This window comes from Onychostruthus taczanowskii, unplaced genomic scaffold (genome assembly GCF_017590055.1).
Source record: "Onychostruthus taczanowskii isolate IOZ18803 unplaced genomic scaffold, ASM1759005v1 scaffold57, whole genome shotgun sequence".
Classification (NCBI taxonomy): Eukaryota; Metazoa; Chordata; class Aves; order Passeriformes; family Passeridae; genus Onychostruthus; species Onychostruthus taczanowskii.
The window spans coordinates 4831610-4849467 of NW_024503346.1; the positions used below are offsets into that span (position 1 = coordinate 4831610).

Consider the following 17858-nt stretch of genomic DNA (forward strand, 5'->3'; position numbering starts at 1 on the left):
TGACTGCTAGGTTTTAGACTGGATATAGATTGCATCCATGATGGACCCAGATGATTTGTGTTCCTTACTTGTATGTCCCTTCTATAAATTATATTTGATGGAATTTATTTTTACTGCTTAAATTTGAAGCCACTCCAAAAGCAAGTAGTAAATCAATAAAAACTATCAGTATTATGAGATGTTTCACAGCTCTCCAAGGAATGAAAACAGGTAATCCAGCTTGAGCACCTAACACTGCAACTTAGTTCTGGTTGAGCAGGAGACCCAGCCTGCCTGAACTAGGCTCATCACAACCTTTTTAAAGCTCACATTTTGGTAAAAGGTGGGGCTTGTGCTTTGGCAAAGAAAAATGGAGAAATACCCTACTTTGTGCTGCAGAGCATTCAGGTCCTGTGTGAGATCGATGTTCTCATCCTCCAGCTCATCAGCCCTCTGCCTGACCCTGCTCATGGCTCTGTGATACTCACGGAGCTGGTTCTAGGAAAAACAAAAAAAGAAGAGGCTAAATCAGGCCAACAGGCCAGGAGACATGGGCAGAAGGTGATGTGAAGCCTTCCACGTACAGCAATGGCCAGTATGGTGCCGTTGAGGCCGTGCAGGCGAGCCCAGGCGATGGAGCTGGCGTTGAGCGTGACCAGCTGGCCGCGGATGGACGGGAAGGACATCTCGATGCTCTGCAGGTCCTCCAGCAGGAGCAGGACACAGCTGTCACACACTGCAGGGAACGCAGCAGTCAGCACAGGCCCTCTCCCGGGCTCCCCTCTTTCCCCAGGACAGTGGGACACAGACCTTCACACTTCATGCTGTCGGGGCCGTTTGCCACCAGGATCTCGTGCTCGCGCAGGCAGACGTCGCACTGCTTCCCCGTGAGCCCGTTGGGGCACGTGCACTCCCCAGTGCGAGGGTCACAGGAGCCCCCTCTGCACTCACACTCTGCAGGGTCGAGAAACAGAGAATCATTTTGTGCTTTTACCACTCTGGAGAGAGGGGAAGGAGGTTTTATTCCAGCTGTGCCCATCCACACGCCACTGCTGGGGGTTCCCCGTGCAACACAGCGACATGCACAGGCCCTCAGACAGCTGCCAGATGTTTTATCCCTCCAACAACTGGACCAGCAGCCCAGCCCTGTCCCAGAGCCCCTGGGTAGGACCCCACACTCACTTGTGCAGCCGCCCTGGCCGAAGCCCCAGTAGCCTGGGGCACACTGGTGGCAGCGGGAGCCGCTGACGCCGGGCAGGCAGCTGCACTGGCCGCTCTGCACGTGGCAGCTGCTCCCCACGGCGCCCACGTCGCAGTCACACCTCCGGCAGCCCGAGCAGCCCTCAAAGCCGTAGTACCCCTCCTAGGGAAAAGCAGGACATGGATGCCCTGGTCAGCAAGTGTGCCTCTCTCTCGAGTCAGCGATGGGGGACCACAGCTTTTCTTTCTAGGTGTGTTTTGAGCACCACAAAATTCAACATGGTAAAGATGTGGAGCTGCAGTGAGAACACAGACACACCGCAGCACTGCCCTGTGATCCTGCCCTTGCCCAAGCTGGATGCACTCAGGAAAATGGGGTTTACTGCAGTTTCACAAATGATGCCGCCTTACTGGAATGCTGCCTGCACTGCTTGCTGCCAGATCTTTAATAGGCTTTTGCCATGTACTCCTGCAAACTCAGCCTTGACCAGCTGGCAGCCAGCCCTGCTCAGCTCACAACCTGGGGGACAACACCAGGGCTGCCCCTCATCCCCATGACAAGGACAGTCACCATCCCAGGGCCCAGGTGACCCTCACCTCGCAGCGGTCACAGTGCTGGCCTGTCACTCCAGTCTTGCAGAAGCACTGGCCAGTTTGTGGATGGCAGGAGTCAGTCCCACAAGGCGAACAGTTGCACTCTGCCAGGGAAAAATACATCCAGTATTACACTGAAGAGCCTGTCAGCTCTTACTGCTAACAGCAAAACTGCTCTTCCCCCCTTATCTATCAAAGTTAAGACAGAGCCTCTCTCCTCTTGGATTTGCTTCTCACAGCTTATGCCCATGACCCCTTTTACAAGCTGCATTGGGCTGCTGCTCCTCAGAGGCAGATGAGCAGTGCTGGGCACCCTCCCCTTGGCCCTGGGCTGGCTGCCTGCCCCGCTCACGTGTGCAGTTCTTGGCTACCACGGCGTCCCCGTAGTAGCCGGGCGCGCAGAGCTCGCAGCGCGCGCCGGCCGTGTGGTGCATGCAGCCTGAGCAGGCGCCCGTCAGGGAGTCACAGCTGCTGAACAGCATGTTGGGATCCGTGTTCCCGCTGCAGTCACAGGGCTGGCACGAGCTGCCAATCACCAAGGGGTTGCCGTAGTATCCCGGGGCACACCTGGAGAAACACAAGTCACAACGGAGTGAGGATCCCGCAGCTCGCGCCTGCACCGCGCACTGGAGTTGCACAACTGGAACAGCGTGAGCATGCAACACTTGTAACTGCTGCAGCCCTCAGGGATCTCAAAGCACTCTGTGTTTTGCCTCGGGATACCTCAGAAAGGTGCCTGTATCACAGGCTGCAAGTCAAGGCAAAGCACACACCTAAGTCACACACCGACAGTAACAGAATTTCAGTAGTCAGGCATTTGCAGGCTGAAAAGGACTGAAGGAAATGCTGCCAGAACAAAGCACTCAGGGGCAGAGCCAGCTGCTTCTGCTGCAGTCCTTAAGGAGAAAACTTCTCTGCCACAGGTTTAGTGTCTGAGACCCCCCCCAAACACGGGTGCCACCCCCCTTACCGCTCACAGTTTGGTCCAGCGTAGCCTGGCTTGCAGAGGCACTGCATGTTGGATCCCTTGTGGACACAGCCAACAGCAAAACTGAAACGAGAATGGGGACACAGGGAGGAGCAGTTACTCCTGATGTGGTGCCAGGGGAGCTGGTCACTCACTGTGGGCTGCTGGGGCCTCAGGCAAGAGGCCATGGACATGGTTGGGGACAAGGACAAGGCTGGCATTGGGACACCTGCCCTGGTGGGGCACAGAGTGGTTCCAGTGGTTAAACAGGGGGCCAAACAGGAAATCCCATCCTGGGGTGCTTACTTGTTGGAGGCAACTGAAAGAGGGCATGGGCACCCAACACACTGCAGGGGCTCCTGGGCAGAGGGGCTGCCCATGTAGCCATCCTTGCATCGCTCACAGTGGTCTCCTTCTGTGTTGTGCTGGCAGTTCTGCAAGGAAAAGGCAAACCCTGGGCTCAGCACTGACAAGAAATGGTGGCTGCACTAAGAACTCCCCATCAGGATGCCTCAGTCCTTCCTCTCTCCCAGAGCTGCCTTGCACCCTAAGCTGACCCTGAGCAGGATCACCACTGAAACAGTGAAGCCAGTGCTCTGACTCAGGCATGGTTCTGCCAGCCCAGTTAGTACGTAAAGAGCTTTTGAATCACATGCTACAGACCTCCTAACTCCAAAACATCACACTGCTCCACTGTTTACTTACAAGGCATATCCCAGAGCCTGGCAGGCACTGATCTGAGTGCCCATTGCAATGGCAGGGGATGCATTTTCCCAGGAAGAGCCCCTTGGTGTCCCTGTAGTAACCTGGAGCACATTCCTAAGGAGACAGAAAAAGGCAGAGATCTGAAAAACAGCCTGATACTTTTGGGAAAAGCAAAGAAACTAAGTTAGTTTCCATGACAGAATTCCCAGTGGGTTGCACTGATGGAGAAAAGATTATAAGCGGGGATGAAGATTTTTCAGGGCAGTTCCTTCCTGCTCCTTTTAACCAGGAGAGAATTGGCCAGAGAGAAGGACCCATTCCAAGGTACTGCACCTGAATGATTTCCCCATCATGCCCCTTCCAAGAAGGCAGATGTAACTTCTGCACCTCTCACAAGTGCGCGGTGTGATGGGGAAATGTTCCTTCCTTTGGAACAAGCCGAGCTGTCACTTCAACTGACAGCCCTCAAGAGCCAGCCTGGAGGCAGCTGGTATCCAAAACATGACTATCTGACCCCTGGAACAGCATGTCCCGTGCTCCCTTACCTGGCAGGAGTCCCCCTGGTAGTTAGCTGGGCAGAAGCACAGCTCCACGTTGCTGGCACGGACGCCCGTGGCTGTGTCCGTGGCCATCTCCAGCACCACACGGCGCAGGGACACGGAGGAAGAGAGCTGGGAGAAGAGTGCCCGGATCTGCAGCTGCTCCAGGTTTGCCAGCACCATCATGAGCTCCTCTCTGGACACAGGGTTGTGAGTCTCTGTGTGCCTGAAGTTACCCTGGTGGGAGAAAACCTGGCATTACTGGCAGGAAGCACAAGCATCTGAACATGCAGCCCAGCCTCCACATCCCTGCTTCTGGAATCTTTCCCCTCTGCCTGGGTGAAAGAGCCCTGCAGCACTAACATGCTGAGCTCCAAGCTTGTCTGAATGAGGTCTTGTCCCTTTCCTGCATTATCTGAGCACTTCACCTGTATGTGCAAACTCACCTCCACCAGCTGCAGCTGGCCTTGATGTGCCTCCCCTGGGGATGGGTAGGCACTTTCCAGAAACATGATGCTCATCTGATTTCCCTGGGAAAAGCAAGGAAGGTGTCAGTCATCACCTCATCCCGCTCCTGCATTAGCAGGGAACACCAGGGCATTTCTTGGGCTGCACCTTGAGGATCACGTCCGGCCGGGACTCCATGGGAATGAACACGTCACCCCTGCGAGGGTTGGAGTGCAGCTCGTAGCGAAGGTGCCCTCCATAGGAGGAAACCTGAGGGAGACACAAATCCCACAGGTTGCTGCAAGTCCACAGCACTGAGACAACTCAGGGATGGCCGTGTTTAACTGGAATGTGAGCAGTGCCTGCACGTCAGGCTGCTGGTGAGGTCAGGGTGGTTCCCCATTCTCTTACCTGGTCCCCAAGGTAGGAGCTGGGTGCAACCCAGTAGAGCTCCTGGTAGGCGTCTGGGAGGTTTTTGAGGTCAGCAGTGACGAGCTGCTCCCGTGGGCTCAGAGCTGTTGGCACCTCGTGGCGGTCGCTGCTCAGCAAGAGCCACCCGTTCATGTCGACAAACTGGAGGGGAAGAGCAACTCTGGGTCTTCTGGTGGAGTCACAGAAAGCATTTGTGTGTTGATGCTCCAGAAGAAGAGGTCCCAGAGCAGCAGAAAGGGGAGTAACAGGCTCACACCTCACATGCATCCTCATGAAACCACAGGGAAGCTGATCATCACCCCGCCCAGCACATGAGACCCCAGAGACCAGGAAAAGGGGCTGAAAGCAGGAGATGGGCACAGGGAATCAAAGATAACCCTCCTCACTGTGGATCTTCACTAGGATTGATGCAGGACAGAGACCCAAGGGCAGCAGGGAGCCAGGTGGATGGAACACACCTGACCTGCAGGCTCTGGTGGCCCCCAGCCCCTCTCACCTCAGCTCGGTGCTTCTCGGCGCTGCGGCAGCGATCGGTGGCACCGAAGCAGAAACACTTGGTGCAGCCCTTGGGGTTGGTGGCATCCAAAGAAAATGTCCCCAAGCGGCACTGGTCACACCTCAGGCCCTCCACATTTTCCTGAAAGATAAGCAAAGCTCAACAGTGTCAGCAGCTTCTCACAAGGCCTCAGTGGAGGACAGGGATGGCTGTCTGAGTGATCAAAGCAAAGTGCCACGGTGCTGGAAGATGTTAAAGCAGTCCCTCAAACAGGTTTGCTTGTACAGCACCCACCAAACATTAAATTCAACTAGAGAAAGCACGTGTAAGCCCTAAAAAGAGGCTGGAGCAGGGCAGCACAGAAGGTGTTTGAGCTGCTCTGCTGCCATGGAGCCAGGAGCCAATAGGGCTGACAGCTCCACCTGCAACCAGCTCTGACACTGGGCTGGACTCAGACTGGCCATCTCCACCAGAGACAGCCCAAGGAGTGAAACTTCATGGCCAGGAAGGATGAGGAGATAAGAGCTTTTCAGGGTGTTCTGAACCCACCACTTCATGGGGTACGCTGGGCACACAGCCTCTGCCACTCCCTGCCAGGGCTGGAGAGTCAAGCCAAGGAGAAAGGCACCACATGGAGGCATTGGGGGACTGACCTTGCAGTGACACTGCCCCGTGACTGGGTCACACACGCTCGCCTGGGTGCCAGCCTGGTGGCAGTCACACGGCCGGCAGTCAGGGTAGTGGTAGTAGCCAGGGGCACAGAGGTCACACTGTCGCCCGATGATGTTGGGCTTGCACCTGGGTGGACACAAGATTCACAAGAGCTTTCAGAGCTTTCCTCAGCCCCATCTGCACATTTCCTCCCTTCAGCTTGCCAAGGTGTCCCATCATTCCAGCAGGGCACCAGGGATGCTGCCAGCTGTCCCCAGCGCCAGGACAAGGCTCCCTCACCTGCACTGCCCACTGTCCACGTCACAGCCTGGCTCTGTCAGCTCCTGCACGCCGGGCCGGGAGCAGTTGCAGTCCTCACAGCCGATGAGGGGGTGGCAGCCGAAGGTTTGGGGCTCACAGACAACACACTCCGGCTTCAGGGTGTGGGGAGGGCAGATGCACTGCCCTGTCACTTCATCACACAGACGTGTCCCGCAGTCACAGGCTGCAAGGGACAGAAAAAGGCTGGGTTTGGGCGAGCCAGACCCAGGCACCCAAGGCAAGCGTGGGGAATGGATGCAGAGCAGGCGCTGGGAAGGCAGAGGGGCAGCCAGGGGAACTCACGCCTGCAGTTGGGGAAGCCCCAGTAGCCGGTGGCACAGCGGGAGCACTGGCGGCCGATGACGTTGGACTTGCAGGGACACTGTCCCCCGAAGGGCTGGCACTGGCTGCCCCGCGCCCCGGCCTCGTGGCAGCGGCACGGCTGCGCCCCGTTGTTGTAGAAGAGGGACAGTGAGATGGCAGAGTCACGGCAGAACCTCGAGGACGTGCTGGGGCTGCAGGGGGAGGCGGGAGGGGTCAGAGCTGCATATCCCCACAGCCTCCCCACCACCCCAACCAGTGCTGCACATCCCACAGCCTCCACACCACCCCAACCAGTGCTGCACATCCCACAGCCTCCACACCATCCCAACCAGTCAGTGCTGCACATCCCACAGCCTCCACACCATCCCAACCAGTCAGTGCTGCACATCCCACAGCCTCCACACCATCCCAACCAGTCAGTGCTGCACATCCCCACAGCCTTCCCACCACCCCACAGCCTCCACACCATCCCAACCAGTCAGTGCTGCACATCCCCACAGCCTCCACACCACCCCAATCCAGCATCTCCTGCAGGCACAGGGACTCAGTGGAAGGGAGAGCCCTGTTGACACTGAAAGCTCCCAAACTGATCAACAGTTTGGTCAACACAGGTTTGGTCAACAGAAGGAAAACCTCAACAAGCCCCTGCCTGCCACACGTGAAGGGAAGGGGTGCTGCTCCCTGAGGAGTGTGCAGCCTGCAGACTGCAAAGCAAGTACCCAAAGCCAAGCATCTCACTTGATGTAGAAGCTGTTGATGCCACAGCTGCTGATGAAATCATAGGACTTGTCCAGGGGTTCCTCCTGCAGGTACTGGGAGGTGTAGCTGTCCTCAGGCACCACAAGGATGTAATCCTGCAAAGCAAGGGTGAGCTGGGTGAGACAGCTCAGACAGACAAGCACCATCCAAAATCACTCTGAAGTCCAAATGCACCTTTAACCTTTCATGTTGCTGGGACAGAACATAACACACCAAGTACTGCAAAGACCAGGAGTCACCCCTCTACTGAGGTCTGTCCATCAGGGCCCATTTAACCTAAAGCTCCACATGAGGAACAGCACAAATTCACCAGACTAAAACCAGGCAGAATACCTCCAGAGCACAGCACAGGCTGTGCCTCAGCAGGGAGGCAATCTTTACAACCTGGAATTTCTACACATGAAGGCACCTGGGTTCCAATTCTGTCTTTCAGCCATTGATCCAAATTTTGGTCAACCTTCTAGTCCTGCTGCCTGAGAATAACAAGGGCGACCTACTCTCATGATGAGGCCTGCCTGAACAAACAATATTATGCAGGTTTAAGATATTGCTAGAGCAGGAATAAGGCTTATTTTGGATTATCACAAACTAGGTATGCAAAGTAAAGCTTCAATTTCTGCCTGGTTTTGATACCAAAACCAGACAAGGAAGGACACTGTCATATAGAGAAGCTGCCCCTGTAAATTCTGCCCTCAATTCCACACCACTAAGGCTGGAGACTGCAAGTTCTAGGGTAGTTCAGAGATGAGTGGTGGTGGGTAAGATTCCTGCTGTCACACAGTGACAAAAATCCAGTAAAAAGCCCTCTGCTGACGCCTGCCCAGCATGCTCTGGAGCTTCATGGAGAGAGGCTCACCAGCCACAGCTGCTTGCCCTCTGGCACTCGAACAACCACAGTCAGATCATTATCAGTAACATCCAGGATGATCTGGTCCTCAGAAACCACCAGGCTCCGACACCCATAGCCATGTGGGCAGAAGTTTGCATTGGTCTGACCTGAAAAAACAACAGATGTGTTGGTCTCACCCGTCCCCCGAGTCCCCATCCCATCCTCCCACTTTGGAAGGGACAAGTCAGTCTTGCTTCATTTTTGCAATCCCTGAACAGCCCACAGTTGACCTATGGCATGGAAAACTTCCAGGGCTTCTGCCAACCAGCAGCTTCCCCAGGTCCCTGCTCCTCTCACCTTGCCAGATGCGCCCACCATTGATGAGCACCTCCACGGGGAAGGTGGGGTGGCTGGGCTGGTAGAAGTGCAGGATGAAGGCGTAGCGTCCCAGGGTCTGGATCCGGCTGTTGAACAGCACTGCAGCCTGCCCCAGCACGGGAGAACACAGACAAAAATCCACGTCTGACACATACACACACAGCTGGGATGTTTCTGAATTACTGCACAGGTTTGTGCTCTTATTGCACAGCTGCCAGGTCGTGAGAATTCAGTGACTCAAGCCCCCCATGCCTCCACACTCTCTCCTCTCTAATGCTGCCACCTGAAAAGCTTTTCCTGGGATCCAAGAGAACCAAACAAAGTTGGATAAAGCCAAGACAGGTGAGTCCACAGGAATTAAAAGTTCAGGCAGAAATTTAAAACTCAGATTAAATTCTGAAAATGCTAATTAATAAAGCATTAATCAACAAGTAATGAAAATTTCTCCCTGCCCCAGTAGTCCATTGTCACAGCACCAGCAAACCAGCCCAACCCATGCCTGTGCCCCTACCTGTGGGGACTGCAGGAGGATGAGCTCTGCAGTGGGGTCCATGGCTGTGGGAGGACGAGGAGCAGGCTCCACTGGCACCCCAGAGGGAGCCACATGGACAGCCTGAGCCAGGGGCATCTCTGGGGCGATGGGCAGAGCCTGGGCCCCCTCCAAAATGATTGACTGAGAAAGCTTCAGGAACCTTGAGGGGACACAGGAGCTGCTGAAAAACAAGGAGTAAAGAGGATGTGAGTATCTCCAGAAAGAAAGAGAGGAGGGAAGCATGCCCTGTAACTCCTGGTGGATTACAAGGTGTGCCTGCTGAGGGAGAGCTCACTGCCAGCACCCCTGGAGCTCTGGGATATGGGCTCAGCAGGAAGAACAGGAGCCTGGCTCAGGCCAGTTCCTCTGCAAATATTTATCTAAAGCAGCATCAAAACTTTGGATACAGCAAGGGTCTTGCTGTATGTGAGCAAGCACAGGAATGCCTGTTTGGGATGACACTTGAGTGTGTGCCCCAGGAGGCAGAGTGGGGCTCAGGCACAGGACCATCAGTCTGATCCCAGCCTGTGCTCAGAGGACACAACCATGGAGTTTCACCTCAGCTGGAGATTTATTAATCAAAAACTTCAAAAAGTCTCTGAGCCTGAGGGAAGTGGGACAAGCAAATGTTTTTGGAAACAGTCCCACTGGTGCTAAAGCTGAGGGGGACGTGAGACCCTCACCTGTTGGATGAGAAGGTGCCATGGACACTGATGCAGTGCACCTTCGGCTCGATGAGCTCCATGGTGAACTGTGCAGCAGGGATCAGGTACACTTTGTGCTGCCACACGGGAGAGAGACACCTGGTTATGTGACAGCTTCTGCCCCTGGAGCCACAGCTGTCCCTGTGCCCACCAGCCAGCAGGCACTTCAGCTAATGCATGGCAGTCACACCTCTGCTTATTCCTTGGCACAAGCCTTATGGCATTTAGAAGCTCCACATATGGATGGGATCCTTCTATCCTTGGCTAAACTAGGAATGTCTTCAAGATAAAAAAGGAACTGCTCTTACAGAGCTCCCACTGCAAGAGCAGCTGATTCTCCCTATCTCCTCCCCACTCCCAGCCCCATGATTTACTTCAAAACACCCCACTGACCACATCCTCCACTTGGACTGGTTGGGACACAGACTAACATCCAGTATCCAGTCCAAACAGGACTAGAAAACCCAGACTAAGATCCGAGATCCAATCCAAACAGAACTAGAAAATCCTTCTACAGGCTGAGTCCCAGTCCACCTTTCCTCCCTGTGCCCTCCCTGACCTCAGAGGGAGCCTTACCAGGAAGAAATCAGCCAGATCAGAGGTGAAACGAACAGTGGCCTCTGAGGTGAGTTCAAAAGTTGCCATTCGACTCTGGGAATCTACAGCAATCCCTCGACAAAGGAAACTGTAAGAGAAACACACATTTTGAAATCAGCCTTGCACAGGGTCATGACCCATTTCTTGTCCTGCCAGCTCTATGTCCTGAGGGGATTTACACAAAGTCCCTGAAAATCTTTTGATGTTTTTTCTGGCTGCTTGCAAGAGCAAAGTTTTCCAAGGACACCCCAAACATTTGTTTCCTACTGCAAAGGTTGCAATCTGAAGCCAGACAGGGTTTGACCTGTCTCAAATAAACCTGCCTGGAGGCCATTCCCTAAGTCAAGGTCCCTACCAACAATTCAGCTGTGAACAGATGCCCAAGACCATCTCCTGCAGAGGCAGGTACATACTTCCTGACATGGGGTGGCCAGCCACTAAAATCTGTGTCCAGCCAGAATGAGTCTGGACACGCAGAACTTAGGTGGACAACACTGAAGCTTGCTTTGTTTATGTGATAAACCCAAAAAACTTCAACTGGAGGGGAGGCTGTCCTTGCCATGGCAGAGGACTGGACCCTTTCTCCCCCGAGGTGCCCTCACCTGTAGACACAGGGGTAGAAGGTGAACGTGCCCTGCTGCGTGGCCGAGCGCGGCGAGCTCACGGCGATGCCCACGCTCTGCAGGGCGTTGGTGTTGGCATATTCCACCAGCAGCACGTACTTCCCAGGCTGGGCCACGGACAGGGACAGCTGCACTTCCACCTGGAGCACAGAAGGATGACTGAGGGAGTGTGTGCAGGGTGCTACAAGCCAGCCTCCTCTGCAGCTCAGGGGACAACACACCAAATCTCACCAAATCCTTGCAAACCTTTATGTGTGAGAGACTGGGTCTGGGTGCCCTGAACAGGGCACACAAGCACACAGCTGCAGGGGTGCAAAGCCTTTCTGGTGCAGGTAAAGCCTGCCCAGGTGTAGTTGAAGCCCCAGACAGGGGGGGCAGGGTGGCCAGGAAGGAGACAAAGCAGAAGTGCCACTCACATCAGTGCCGCTGCAGGCGGCCATGCGGGGGTGGGAGGGGGTGAGCTGCTCCGTGGGACACAGCCTGGGCAGCCTGTTGTCCAGCCTGCACACTGCATCCACCCCTGGCACGGCAGGGAAGCCCTCCACGGACAGGTACTTGTACAAGAGGCAGCTGGAAACACACAGGAAATAATTGTGAAGTACAAAAGTTACATCATGGTTATAAAAGTTGAGAGCACCCACACAGCCTGGGCCCAGCCAAGTCTGTAAAAGGCTTTGGTCTATCAGGAGGGCCAAGGAGCAGCTCTGAGCACTGGGGAGCAAGGGACTGGGCATTACAGGACCAGGCAGTAACAACAAAAAGCTTCTCCCCTGGCAATGGAGGAGGGCCAAGGAGCAGCTCTGAGCACTGGGGAGCAAGGGACTGGGCATTACAGGACCAGGGAGAGCAGTAACAACAAAAAGCTTCTCCCCGGCAATGAGTTTTATCCTGGGGACCACTACTACAGTGGATGGGACAACCAGTGTCCAGAGCCCAGCCAGCCTTCTTACCAACAAGGACAGAGAGGTTCTGGGCAAGCAGAAGCACTGAGATACTGCAAACACTACCAGACTCTGCACATTTTAAATAGTCCAGCAAAACCTACTCACGGCAGCCATTTCTGAGGACACACACAGGACACACAAGCTGGCACTGGGAGCCCAGCCCAGCAGAGAGGTGGGCTATGGTGTCACTGTGTGAGCTGGCCCTCCAGGGTCCATGAGAAAACAGACTGGCTGTGCCATGGATGAGAAGATCTATGGGCTGGCTTTCTGGGCTGGTGCAGGCTCCACAAGCTTTACTGGCCACAGCCAAGTGCTCTACGAGCATTTTACTGCATCACTGAGTATAGACTGTGCATATTCCTTAACCCCAAGCCAAGAGGAGCTGAGCAAGCCCCACACAGCACAGAGATGTGCAGATCCTTACTTCTGGGTGGCTTGTTCAGGGGCTGGCTGGTAGACACAAGGCTCCGTGACCTTCAGCTGCAGGATTGGTGCTTCGTAGTATGAGCTGGGCAGCAAAACCAGATAGTCCTGGGAGGAGAGATGGGAGAGGTGTTATGCTTGGCAGACTTGTCCCCAGGGAGCTGCTGAAGCCCCCACGGTGGGGGAGCACAGGGCCTTACCAGCAGCACACCCTGTGCTTCAACAACCAGAGACCAGGTGTTGGGGTTGAGCACGAAGGGCTCCCCGAAGCTGTTCTGGGGCACAGTGACAAAGGCTGGCTCCGTGCTGGGAGCAAAGACAATCTGCTTGGTCTGCTCTGTACCTGGAATGGGAGGGATGAGAGGCTGTGAAGGGACTGGAATGGAAAACCTGGGGCTGGACATGGGAGGCTATGCTCAGGGAAGCAGCTCTGTGGTGCAGTGGGGAGTGACAGGTTCCCACTCCCTTGGTGCACCACACTGTCCTGGAACAGAGACATCCACTCTCAATCTGCTCAACAGCCTAATGGGAGAAATAAATATAAATCACTGCAATCCTCAATGCAAATCCAGAGCTCTCACAGTGTGCTCTGCATACCCAGGCTGCAAAGCACAGAGTGTTGCAAGCCAAGGAGAGTTTTGCCAGCTAGAAAAGGAAAGAACTCATCTGTGAAGAGTTAACCGTGAGACAGACAAAAAGAATTGCCCAGATACATTTTTCCTCAGGGAAATTCTGACCCCAGCTCCACAGGCAAGATACCTGTCTTCTGGCAAACTTTCAGGCCCCCAAGGTGTGCTCCTGCCTTTCTTCCTGCCAACCACAGACTCTGCACTTGAGATTCAGACATTCTTTTAAACTGACAGAACAGAATGGGTGCAAGGCCTGATCCTGCTGCTGCTGAACAGCTCCTTGGCTCATCTGACAGTCCCACAACCTCTTCATTAATGGATGCAATCACAATACAGCACCTAGGAGCAGACTGTGTGCCTGCCCAGCAGGTTGAGGAGCTTTTGAAGAGCACAGGTGAGAGGGATTCACCGGGAATGGCTGCATTTTGAGCAGATGAGATGAAGAAGGACGTGGGAATGTGGCACACTGACTGTCCTGGTGTGGTACATGGACACCAAGGCAGAACACACAGGGCCAGAGCCTAAAGCAAAGGCTTGTGCTACTGCTGGGATGGTTAATAATAACCCCTTCCCATGTGTGGCAGCTCTGTGACATGCCTGGCATCAGCTGAGCCTGGGACCTCACTTTTCCAGATGGCAAGCAGAGGTGAAGACTCAAGGAGTGAAGAGATTTCCCTGAACTGGCACTGGGGCAGGTTTATTGATTGAAGTTTCAGATCCCTTTGAGGCAACGCACAGCTCCAACTGAGACAGCTTCCGGAGGCAGAGTGGAAGAAACCAGGCTGAAAATCCCGTACTTGGAAAAGGCTTTCCCTTTTGCAAGCCACATCTTCCAACTTCTTTCCAGGCTGCTTGTTCTTTGCCTTGTGAAGCCCTTTCCATCCCGACATGAGAGGGGCTCAGCACTCCTGAAGTCTCCCAGGGATGCTGCTGTCCTCTTGTTGGTGCACCAGTTTGGCTGCTTGCCTTCAGCACTAAAAAAATCACATTGCTTCTGCACAAGAAGTGAAGCACTTTTTAAGGCAAACGAGCTCTGCTGCTTGGATAGGACAGGTTAAATACTTCCTGACCTTTTGTGAGATCCTAAAAGCATGACCACAGCTCCTGCTCTTCTTGTTCTTCTGCTGTGTAATATGACTGGACATTAAAAAATGCCATTTTTCCTCTCAAAAAGAAAAAGGCGGCAGAAAAATAGTATTTTGGCATTTCAAACCTTGCACACCACATCAAAGGCAGAACCTATGCCAACCAAGACAGAGGAGACAACTTCACACATGGATAATTTAGGTAGTTAGGGTTGGCAGCCTTGTGCTGTGGATGTGTAGTCTGGAGGATGAGCTCCAGCAGGACAGTGTGGCTGTGGCATCCGAAGGGGTAAAATGAGCCAGCCAACCATCCACCACAGCCCCAGGTGTGCTCCCATGTCATCCTGCTCAGACTGTTTCGCAGAAAAATTGCTGTCCAGATTTCTAGGCTTGTTCAGACATCTCTTGGTGGCTCTTCTCCAGTAGCTCGTGGCTTGACGAGAGGACACTGCACCAGAGTGCAATGCCTGTGTAAGATGTGTAATTCCACGGCACTTCCAAGCCCCACACCACGTGTGAAACCAGCACCCTGGTTTGGAGAGGCACACAGGAAAGGCAGGACTGTCATGTCAGGGCATCTGGTAAATAAAACCACATCCAGCTGCCAAAGACTGGATCCACTTCCCAGCTCCTGGCCCATTCTGCTTTTGTGGAAAGTCTGCTCAGCTTTGCTTGGGGCACTGGGGTGATCTCGTCCTGTGCTGGAAAGGTTGTATGGAACTGTACAACAGCTTTATCTCCCACCAGCCTGGCTGGTATCAGTCCTCACTCAGTGTGCAGCCCCAGGGCTGGGCTCACCTTGCTGCTGCTTTGGTAAACAAAGGGGGCTGCAAACTCAAATCAGCCTTTCAACTGGGAGAGCAGGACTAATGGGTAAAGCCATATGGAAGCGTCTTCTGGAAAGGATGATGCAGAAGGTTGCCTGGGATGGGGAGGAGGTGGCGATGGCACAGGGAAGCAGAGCAGTCTGGGATCCTTACCTCTCCTTCGTGGCTGATAAGCTGTAATTTTGCCATACACAGTGGCCCCTCCTGAATTAATATACCTCAGGATGACATGGAACAGATAGAGCTCTGCCTCCTTCACGTCTACAGTGACTCTGATTTTATTCTGCAAAAAGCAAAAGAGCACACGGGGCACACATCACTGTGGGGGCAGCTCCTGAGCGCCCACCCACTCTGGGGAGGGCCTGACCCGCCTGCCCTACCTGCCTGCCTGCCTGCTTCTCTTCCCCCTCCCTCGCCAGCCCAGGCACGGCTCTGGCCGGCCACCTGACACGGGCACACTCGGGACAGACACACCTTGGGCCAGGAGAAGGGGCAGAGGAGCAGTGTCGCAGCGTGGGACGCTCTGAGTTAGTCTAGAAGTGAAAAATGCACTTACAGTTGGCACAAACATTAAACTTTCCTTCCTCAACGACCGAGACCCTCCCTTCCACACTGGCGGGCCCCCGGCTGACGTAGCGGAAGACGAGGCGGAAGAGGTCGGGGGAGGTCACATTGACAGTCACCACTACCTTGGGCTGGTGGGAGAGAGAAAGGGGAGAGAAGCAGAGCACACCTTCAGTTACCTCCACCACCCTCTCTGCCAGCCCAAGCGCAGCCCTCGGCTCACTGCTCCCAAAGCAACATGCCACAGCGCGAGCAGGAGACAAGCACGCGGACCCTACTGCTCATGGCACCTCGTGACACTGTGCCTCGCTCTGGGGACAGCCACCGAGGGAGCAACCTGCCTGTGGAAGGGGGTGGGAAGGCTGTGATCACACCTGGAGGATGCTGTGGCACAGCAGGGTGTCCTGGGGCACACACAATTACACGGGAAGGTTATAGGAAGTGGTTGCTTTTGTTATCAGTGTGCTGCAACCAGCCACCAGGTACCAAACTCCTGCCCTCGTATTGATGGGGCTCTGCCCAGCTGCCTACAGAAGAGGCTGGGAATTGAGCTGGTGCCTCATCCTCAGGAATGTGCAGTGCTAAGGACCAGCAGGGCTAATGGGCCATGCAACCGATGGGACATCTGCTCTCCTCCTGCCTGGACACTGCTTGGCAAGACCCTGGCTAAGGAGATGCTCAGGTCTGACCCATTTCAAAGATCCTAGACTTAAATAACCTCCTGCCCAGGGAGACTTTATTGGGCTGTGCTCTCCAAAGCTCCCCATCTTCCCATGGAGAGCAAACTGGAAGGGTTTTGATGATAATGAATTACAGGTGAGACCTGCCAGCGAAAAGCCACGTGTCAGCCCTTCTATCAAGATCCATTTCTAGCTCAAACACCAATGCAACACTGCAGCTATGAGCTTGAGCATGAGCTCCATCCTTAAGCTTTAAGGCTGGGATTTTCTCAAGGGAGCCCCACAGGAGTTCACTGCTTAGCTCCTACCTAAAATTCAGTGGGAAACAACCCCTCTGTTATTTCACCTAAGCACAAAAATGTGAAGAAAACTGAAAGTACATGCACCAGAGTAAGGAGCATCTTACATGGAACAAGACTGTCAGAGAATCACTGCCCTGTACTCCATCCCCAAACGTGCACACACTTCGCAGAGGCCATGCAGAAGAAAACACCAAGGAGAGAAAAAGAGTCAACAGAAGAAACAGCTTCACTTCTAGGGCTTACACAACTCCAGGTTAGCATAAACCATTGCTACAGCAAACCAGCTAACAGCAAGGGCAAAGGCTGAAGGGTAACAAGAGGTCCAAGCTGAACATGGCAGCTGAGGAGGAGATACTTATTTTTGGAAAAGGGAGGAAAGGTTATGCAGAGTCAGTTGAAAGAGGAACAAGGAAACTGAGAGACAGTGTTTATAGACATCCCTGTAAGTAATCACCATGCTACCACCTTTGTCTAAATAGACTAGGATGTCATGGGATTCCCAGTTTAGGATCTTTCCCCTCATCAGTCTATGCCACCCCCAGCACTACAGGAAGTATCTGCACAAACAGGCTATATATACACTGTGCTGTTTATGTTGGCCATCCTGTGACTTTGCGGGTTTCAGGAGCACTTGGGGTGGAAGATGTGTGCCAAAAGCACATCAGTCTTCCACCGGCCACATCCTCCCCGCGGGGAGCCGGGCTGGGCTGCAGCCAGCAGGCGTACCTGGATGGAGGACATCTGTGCATAGCCTCGCCAGCTGAAGCCCTCAAACTCCAAGGGGTTGTAGCCAAAGCGCACAGCCCGGCCGGACGGCGTGGTGCCTTCCTCCAGCTCGAATTTCAAGTGGTGAAGGTCAGGGAAATAATGATCCTGTGCTGGTCTGGGGAAGAGGGAACACCGTTACCTGCAGAGCGAGCGGCAGGAGGACACCTCCGCCAGGCTGATGTGACAGCAGCCCGGGCGATGAGTCCCCATCCCCGTGGTGGCAGAGGACACCGCGGGAAGCACAGCATGCCAAGGTGCAGCTTACTGGGTGCAGGTGGGACCGCGTGTGCTCTGCCGGCAGCGACAGGCTCCGCTCCGCGCCTCGCAGGACGGTCCCAGGGCCCCGCCAACGTCGCACCGGCAGCCTGCGGCAGGAAGCGCCTGTTTACATTCCTGCCGTGCTAACGAGCTCCTGGTCGCTAATCAAAGGCACATCCCAGCGGGCGGGGAGCCTGCGGCCACTATTTTTATTCCATTGTATCCGTTTTCATATTTGGCCCCGGCCCCACTTGGATGGACTCGCCCTCCACCTCAGCGCGGAGCTATTTCCAGGCGGCTG

The 17858-nt window shown here is 54.5% G+C and overlaps 1 protein-coding gene across 1 annotated transcript in view; it reads right to left on the bottom strand.

Moving 5' to 3' along the window:
* Nucleotides 1-17858, bottom strand: part of LAMA5 (laminin subunit alpha 5) — an 85974-nt gene that overhangs the window by 12781 nt on the left and 55335 nt on the right. The window contains exons 21-50 of the mRNA XM_041417836.1: nt 17565-17664; nt 17258-17414; nt 15542-15680; nt 12645-12787; nt 12446-12552; nt 11494-11647; nt 11057-11217; nt 10434-10542; nt 9837-9934; nt 9133-9334; nt 8601-8727; nt 8271-8410; nt 7394-7509; nt 6635-6846; nt 6311-6515; nt 6013-6157; nt 5360-5500; nt 4843-5004; nt 4600-4701; nt 4431-4514; nt 3991-4221; nt 3446-3559; nt 3047-3174; nt 2744-2824; nt 2126-2340; nt 1777-1877; nt 1162-1342; nt 790-933; nt 564-715; nt 367-477 (exon numbers count right to left, since the gene is read on the bottom strand). Of these exons, the coding sequence (XP_041273770.1) occupies nt 367-477; nt 564-715; nt 790-933; nt 1162-1342; nt 1777-1877; nt 2126-2340; nt 2744-2824; nt 3047-3174; nt 3446-3559; nt 3991-4221; nt 4431-4514; nt 4600-4701; nt 4843-5004; nt 5360-5500; nt 6013-6157; nt 6311-6515; nt 6635-6846; nt 7394-7509; nt 8271-8410; nt 8601-8727; nt 9133-9334; nt 9837-9934; nt 10434-10542; nt 11057-11217; nt 11494-11647; nt 12446-12552; nt 12645-12787; nt 15542-15680; nt 17258-17414; nt 17565-17664 (4262 nt within the window). The remainder of the gene's footprint in view (nt 1-366; nt 478-563; nt 716-789; nt 934-1161; nt 1343-1776; nt 1878-2125; nt 2341-2743; nt 2825-3046; nt 3175-3445; nt 3560-3990; nt 4222-4430; nt 4515-4599; nt 4702-4842; nt 5005-5359; nt 5501-6012; nt 6158-6310; nt 6516-6634; nt 6847-7393; nt 7510-8270; nt 8411-8600; nt 8728-9132; nt 9335-9836; nt 9935-10433; nt 10543-11056; nt 11218-11493; nt 11648-12445; nt 12553-12644; nt 12788-15541; nt 15681-17257; nt 17415-17564; nt 17665-17858) is intronic.